Here is a 6,928-nt window from a genome sequence, read left to right on the forward strand (position 1 = left end):
ATTATAGAAAGTTGTTAAGATAAGATATTAAACCTAAAGAACTTAGTAGGCTACAAGTGTGGATTGTACTATATACTACAATTGTCCTAAAAACTTATTTAGAAATAAAATTATATATATATATATATATATATATATATATTTTTTTACATGTTATTTTTGGCAATTTTTTCAAGTTAAACTCTATTAAGGAACTTCACATTTGTAACTTTGCTTGCATTGTTGGTTCAGTAAACAAATGCTTTACAATGTATTCATGAAAAGATATAGAATTATTTTGTGGAAAATAGAGGAAAAACACCATTGACTTGAAAATGACTTGAGCATCTAAAGTTGGGACTCAACAAACAGTTTTGATACGATCCCAAAATGATACAACCTCAACAGAAACCTTTGGTTTATTTGCATACACGAAATGTGGCTCAAAAGCCAATTTAGTAGATGAATTCCAGACAATAGATGCTGGCTTTCATGTTAAATGGATGAATAGACCTCAGTAGTCAGTAGAGTTTACCAACAAAGCTAAGAAAATCAGAATTACGTAGGCACAATATAAAATTGTCCTTACTACAGACGAATTCAACGCTACGTACTTCACATTGTAGCAGTGCCCATAAAAGTCCAGTTTTCAGCTTCATTGAATTCAATGGTCAAAGCTCTTCCTACATGTATCAATACGTCGCACTTCCCCAATATCAAGGTATATTTATGACCGACTCTCAACTGCAGCACAAGTACCTTCCAACCCACCAGCTCAAACCATCTTTCGGAGGCCTATCAATGTCTACAAGAATTTAGTGCTAAATGGACCTTCATGAATAGTACCATTTAGCAGAAGACAAGATCTGGTGCATTCGGAGCAAAATATAAACGAAGAGTCATCGACAACTGGAAGCCCAACATCCCATGCATCCAATCGAAGGGCGACTAATAAGTTAAAGATGGTGAGGACCTAGAGATGTTTCCGACAGAGATCAAGAAATGACCTTCATGAACAAACAAGGTCGGCAACATTCTTCCCTGACACATATTTCAGCACTGGAGGCACAGTCCTGGACAAGGCCGATGCAGCTGTTGACATATTCTCAAGGAACTCCTCCACCGTTGGCTTGGTGCCATCCACAATGTCTGTTATGGCCTTCAAGGAGATCATGGGAATAGCCAACAGATTCGCTGCGTACGCTACTCCCGCACCCTACAGCACAAGGCCCCAGGAATCTTTCAGAACCACATTAACGAAAGCTACAAGCATGGCATTAAAGCCCACGAAGCTGTTCGTTCAAAATATTCCAGAGAGAAGAAGGTAGGTAGATTTGTGGTCTATGCCCCCTCTTATGTGCACTGACCTCCATGTCTTTGACAGTTGCATCGTTGGCTTTTATGTGTTCCTCGTCTTGCAGCGTCATGTCCAAGGAGTTTCCAGTGGATACCTTTCCTTCCTAACACGTACATTCAAGAAAGCAAGTAGGTTGGGTTGTGGACATCCAGTTGACAGGCTAAACGAAAACACAGCAATCCAACTGCCTGATAACGTTATCATAAACAAGACACCTTCAGATCCTGCCATGGCTCACCTTCAGGTCAAGGTCTTTGATGAGGTTGCCAGTAGGAATGGCTTCTATGGTCCCAATTCCGTACTTATCAAATACCTGTAGGAATGTTAAATGGAGGTCAGCCTGATTACCACTGCCGTAACACATCAGTGCTCAGAACTCCACAAACTCCAAGCATTAAACAAATAAAATTCAGATGAGGTTCATTCTCTTTACGCACAGGGATGGGTATCCTACGGTCACGATTGGCAAACTCTGTTGCAACATAGACATCGCCAATGTTGGCTCCCTTTGCCTGGAAGATTAACCAATAAACTATAAGCGGTCTCATAGCTCAAAGATGTCATCATGGTTAGCAAAAAATAAAATCTAGAAGTTCAAGGAATGAATTGCTCAGGGAAAAAAGAAAAGAATAAACATATAGAAAAAGTCTGTTGCTTTAATGCTATCGTTTTTATCGATTGTGGAAGTTACTGGGTTTCTTTGTATGAAAATTGCAGCAACGCTGCAAGGCTACATTTTACAAAAATTATGATAAATCTGGTCAAAGGGCTTGTGCGACATGTTAAACAGAGATGCGCATAATGTAGATCTGAACAAGAAAATGCCTAAAAGCAGATGCAAGAACAAACGAATTGAAAAAAACAATGAAGTAACCTGGAATCCACCCGCAGTGCCAGCATTGATGATCAAATTAGGTTGTAGAGCTACACCAGTTGCGTATGTCAGCAAAAAAGAAGGAACAGTTCCCACGCTATCCACGCCTAGGTGAAAAATAAAGACAAACTTCACATGTCGCTTGAGAGAAACTTTTTGAATGAGGTGAATTTTCACTAGGCATGAAATTAGAAAATTGCACCTTTGATAAGGATGTCAAAGATGCTTTTTATCAGGAGTTTAGTTCACCGTATCAAAACGTTAAATGAGTGCAAACCTAAGGCTTTGTCCTTTCCAGGAACAACTATGTGAACATTAAGACCATCAAGTTCGCCAGAGTAATTCTTCCATGGAACTCCTCCCGGAAATCTGCAAAAGAAAAAAGCCATGAAATACATGATCTGCACCTTTGTCCTCCATGAACGGCAACATAAACCTGTGGGACACGGCGTAAAGGATGGATAACGTACATGGCTGATAAGTCGTCTTCCACAAGGTCGAGCGCTTCCACCAAGGGGAGTGCTTCGGCCTGCATTGCTAGCAACACGTACGAGCCACCGTTACATTATCATATATTACTATTCCAAAAATACAAAGTAACTATCGCAAAATAGAAAGCTGTATGGTGTTTCACATGTCCTTGGACTAAAACGTGGAAACCAAAGTCTACACTCCCACAGATTCTGACACTCCTGGACTTTTCATTTCAGGGCAGACTAAACGTAATTGAGCACATCCTAATACTAAAGAGCACCACGAGTTATACTGAGTTTGTGCACCAGTAAATGCTGTGCCACTTAAAGAACAGGCTATCACAAAGAACCACAAACAAAGCACCTTGATTCCCCTTCACATAACACAACTGGTCATTAACACAGACAGCCATCTTTTGATTAGCTCACCTGTCCATAATTCAACACTCCAGCGGCTGGATTGACTTGCAAATTTCCATATGGTTTTAACTCTCCCTCCTGCCAAATGCCCTGAAGGTCGCCTTTCATAACATACATGAAATCCGTAGGACGCGCAAAAAATCCAAAGTTGTCTCAGTCAACCCTTTCAAATGTGTCCAATTCACTGCCACACAATCCATATAACCAGAGTACTTGCATTAGTAATTACAACCAGGCATTTGTGAAGGAAGTGCATACCATTGTCAGTCAAAGGGGATCAACCAAATAATTATTAGCACATTCCATAATCAGCGAGCATTTATTTTACGTAACAAAAAACTAACAAAAAAACTTCTACATAAGTATATCACGCATAATTACTCTCCAAAGAAAGATCACGGGATATTGTAGGAACTTCATTTTTATTTCCGGACAACATTGCTGTTGCTATCCTTTAACAAACTCAAGCGTAATACCCACATTCTTTTGAATTCTATCTTAATGTGAAGTCGAGCATAAGTGGCACGACGTTGCACACAAAATGGTACTCTTTCCCGATTTATTATCAAGAAGTTCAGCCTGCAGCCTTCACCACACCGTCCTTAATGTTTATAACTTCACTACTCTTTATTGTGAATTCTGGTTCATACCGCCGTGCCGCTCTACGTCTCTTAGACAAACATGAATAACAACTCCATCCACAGCAACCAGTTTCTGTTCAATTAGGAGAATCAGTTTCCAAGGAAACTTTATCCGTAAATACTATCTTCATACTCTTTTATTGACAAACCGTTAGTTTTTGAGCGATTCACAATTGATTGATAGTGGTAGCAAGCTGGGATAAGAATTTGAGCAATGAATAACGAGCAATCTAGGGTATAACCTTAAGCTTCAGCAATACAATAACATTCAGACCAATGTCTAGCATTCATACCCATTGCACTGGGTGCACAGCCTAAAGCAAGAAAATTTCTTTCAAAAGTACAAGCTCGTATAACTCAGGAAAGGGATATAGAAAGGCGCTATTACACAACAAGACTTGCCTCTAGAACGTTTCATCCTAGTGCACCATGCATTACCAACTCGTTAGCGATGGACCTTCTAATCGAATTTACATTTTTAAATGCAACAAAATTACACTGGAACCACTATCTCGAGTCCTACTGTATTGTGCACGCCTATACTCCTAAAATAAACAAGGAAAAATAAACACCATACAACTTGGAACACAATCCAAGACCCAAATACAAGAATTGAAATACACATCTTGTTTGATTGAGGGCTTCAGCTACAGCATTCACATGCTGCGCTTTGGATCCTTGTACACGACATATTAAGTTTTGTGAAAACGATGATCTAGACTCCTCTGCCTGCAATTAATGTTCACAAATTAATGCCAACTACAGCCATAATTGCTCAAAACATCGAGACTGATTATGAAACAAGCACCTCTTTCATGACGAAAGTGGTAGCACTGCTGGACACGGAGGGAACTTTAAATCCTCACAGACTCTTTGAGTAGAAAGCGTACAATCTCCTTACCATAAGAATCCAATACGTAGGGAATAATGTGTACTAACATTACACTCCTTGATCTGTATCAGACACTTCAACTCTAAATTTGAAGTGCTAAAGCAAAGCTGTATCCGGGTAATTCTTCACAAATTAGAAGAGAGGAGTGAATAACTACTGAATCACAACAACTTCCGGCAGAAAATCTACAAAGTTTTATGAATTCATCTCACGACAAGTATCACCACTGAAGACAACGTTGACTGATCACAGTGGACCACGGAAATGCGTTCAACGCCGAAATTTGAGACGATCTACGAAAAACTTCAATCCAGCTCTTCACAATGACTCTCTCTGTCACTTACGTTCCTACATATCAACGAACCATTCACAATGCACTCTACACCGAGCGTGTACCCTGCCATCAACAACAGTTCAGTTCAAGCAACTCCTATCTACTGAACCAAAATCGCGCCCAAAACAATTACCACACAGCATGACCCCGCACAATAGAGCTGAGTGAGACTCACCACAGACAATGCAGGAAACTGGAAGGTCCTCATCAAACCACAACCACAATGAAGAAGCTGCGACGAGGAGGCGCGCCCGGCATCAACTCTTTCGGCTCCCGACGGACCCGCGCCTGAGAAACTCTCGCGTAACAACTCCGATGACGCCAAGCGATTGCCACAAGCCATCGCCATTACGCTCCAAGGCCTTACAACAATTATCACCCCCGGCGCTCTTCACAAAAAACGCAAGTGCTAATCGAAATGACCATAGGAATGAGCAAATTTTAGCTCAAAATATTCCTCGTGATGCGATGAATTGGCGCATCAGGAAATTCATCCCATATTCACAGCAACAACACACAACCAGACCGCAATGCGGTGCGAGCCCAAGCAGAACTCCGAAGCAGGTCGAGACCGAATCCAGCCTTCGCCGTTAGTGGTGATCGACTCTCGAAATAACTACAGCGGACGAAATTCATTCGTCGCTGAATTCGTTGGTGTCGTGGATGCAGTTCCACGTGGACGTGAGTCAGATCTGAATCATCCAGCGTCATCAGACTTATCTGTAGTGCCTTCATCCATCTATGCGTAAGAGGGTCGCATTCACCCACGAGATGAATAACTGCGAACGCTATTCCCCATCAAGGGGAACTGGAGGTAAGATGAGTAGAATGACGTGGCTGCTCACGTGGCATACCCTTACTCACTTTAATGTGATCCTGTTTTTTCATTTTAAAAAAATTCTAAAATATTGTGTGCATTAACATGCTTTAAAATAATTTTTTTTAAAATAAATTTTTTTTATAGCAGAGTTATTACAAAGGAGTTTTGTGAACTAAAAAATAGTAATAAATAATTCAATAAATAAAAATCTTGTCAAATGTAATTATATTTGGATTTTGAGTTTTTTATGCTTTATCAAATGCCTAAGCATTTATATATAATCAGGAAAAAATTAACGTGATCTACTCACAATCAACATAAATGAGGAATTTGTTTCATATAAACATTTCTTAGCTATCTATTTTGTATTATATATATATATATATATATATATATATATATATATATATTCTCACTCTTTTGAATGCATGTGATTATTTTTGGAAGTGAATTTATTTTTCCAACTCCTGTAGAAATAAACATTTTTCTTTTTTCTTTTTTTTTCTGTTTTCTTTCTTATGATGAGACATTTGTAGAATTAATATTGAGTAAAGTATTTGAGTACAAAAAAGTGATTTTATGAAGGCAAGAACCCTCTACACAAAGCCATAAAAATATCCAAAATCTCAGAATGATATAACATTAATTCACAAAAATGACTATAATACAAGTTTTAAAATAAGTCATTTTTTTGGAAATATTCATATGTATATATATATATATATATATATATATAAGTCATGGATCTTAGGAGGTACATAGACAATTTTTAATAAAAATCAGAAAAAAATATTTTTAAATATATATATATATTTATTTATTTATGAAACCAATAGAAAAAAATACTTAATTGCATGAAATACAACTCAAGAATGGTATTGTCACAAGGTGACGAAAAAAATAAATCTAAATAAGTAAAAAAATATTTTTAAAATAGTCATTTTGATTTGATTTAATTTATAACCTTAACAAAAAAAATCTTAATTCTAATGTGATAAATTTCTATATATATATATATATATATATATATGTGTAAAATTGAAAAAAATGTAGAAATTATCACTTGCTACTGAACTAATCAGATAGTAGTACTTACATACAAGCTTTTTAAATTTGAGTAGTTTACATTAGACTTCAA

General features: G+C 37.8%; 1 protein-coding gene across 4 annotated transcripts; it reads right to left on the minus strand.

The window, feature by feature from the left end:
* Positions 1-370: 370 nt before the first annotated feature.
* Positions 371-5,569, minus strand: LOC112277775 (5'-methylthioadenosine nucleosidase). 4 transcript variants are annotated; one of them, XM_090247986.1, is made up of 9 exons: positions 5,146-5,569; positions 3,113-3,287; positions 2,681-2,739; positions 2,488-2,579; positions 2,211-2,260; positions 1,774-1,848; positions 1,575-1,649; positions 1,347-1,439; positions 371-1,195 (listed from the first exon to the last, which is right to left on the minus strand). In XM_090247986.1, the coding sequence occupies exons 2-9, from the start codon at positions 3,218-3,220 to the stop codon at positions 989-991; spliced, it is 759 nt and encodes a 252-aa protein (XP_090104112.1). In that variant the 5' UTR covers positions 3,221-3,287; positions 5,146-5,569; the 3' UTR covers positions 371-988. The 4 variants fall into 4 exon arrangements, with proteins under 4 accessions (XP_090104112.1, XP_024366252.1, XP_090104113.1 ...); XM_024510484.3 differs by having other exon boundaries at positions 2,211-2,317; positions 5,146-5,568; XM_090247987.1 differs by having other exon boundaries at positions 2,681-2,747; positions 5,146-5,568.
* Between the last annotated feature and the right edge of the window lie 1,359 nt (positions 5,570-6,928).

The sequence above is a fragment of the Physcomitrium patens genome, chromosome 26 (genome assembly GCF_059467195.1).
Source record: "Physcomitrium patens ecotype Gransden chromosome 26, ASM5946719v1, whole genome shotgun sequence".
Lineage (NCBI taxonomy): Eukaryota > Viridiplantae > Streptophyta > Bryopsida > Funariales > Funariaceae > Physcomitrium > Physcomitrium patens.

What these genes read in the sequence shown, in the direction of transcription:
- LOC112277775 (XM_024510484.3), bottom strand. Translation starts at nt 3,220, where the DNA reads ATGTATGTTATGAAAGGCGACCTTCAGGGCATTTGGCAGGAGGGAGAG. An exon ending in GCACTGCGGGTGGATTCCAG is followed by an intron (nt 1,849 to 2,210) that starts GTTACTTCATTG and finishes TTAATCTTCCAG; the next exon opens with GCAAAGGGAGCCAACATTGG. An exon ending in TCAAAGACCTTGACCTGAAG is followed by an intron (nt 1,440 to 1,574) that starts GTGAGCCATGGC and finishes TGTACGTGTTAG; the next exon opens with GAAGGAAAGGTATCCACTGG.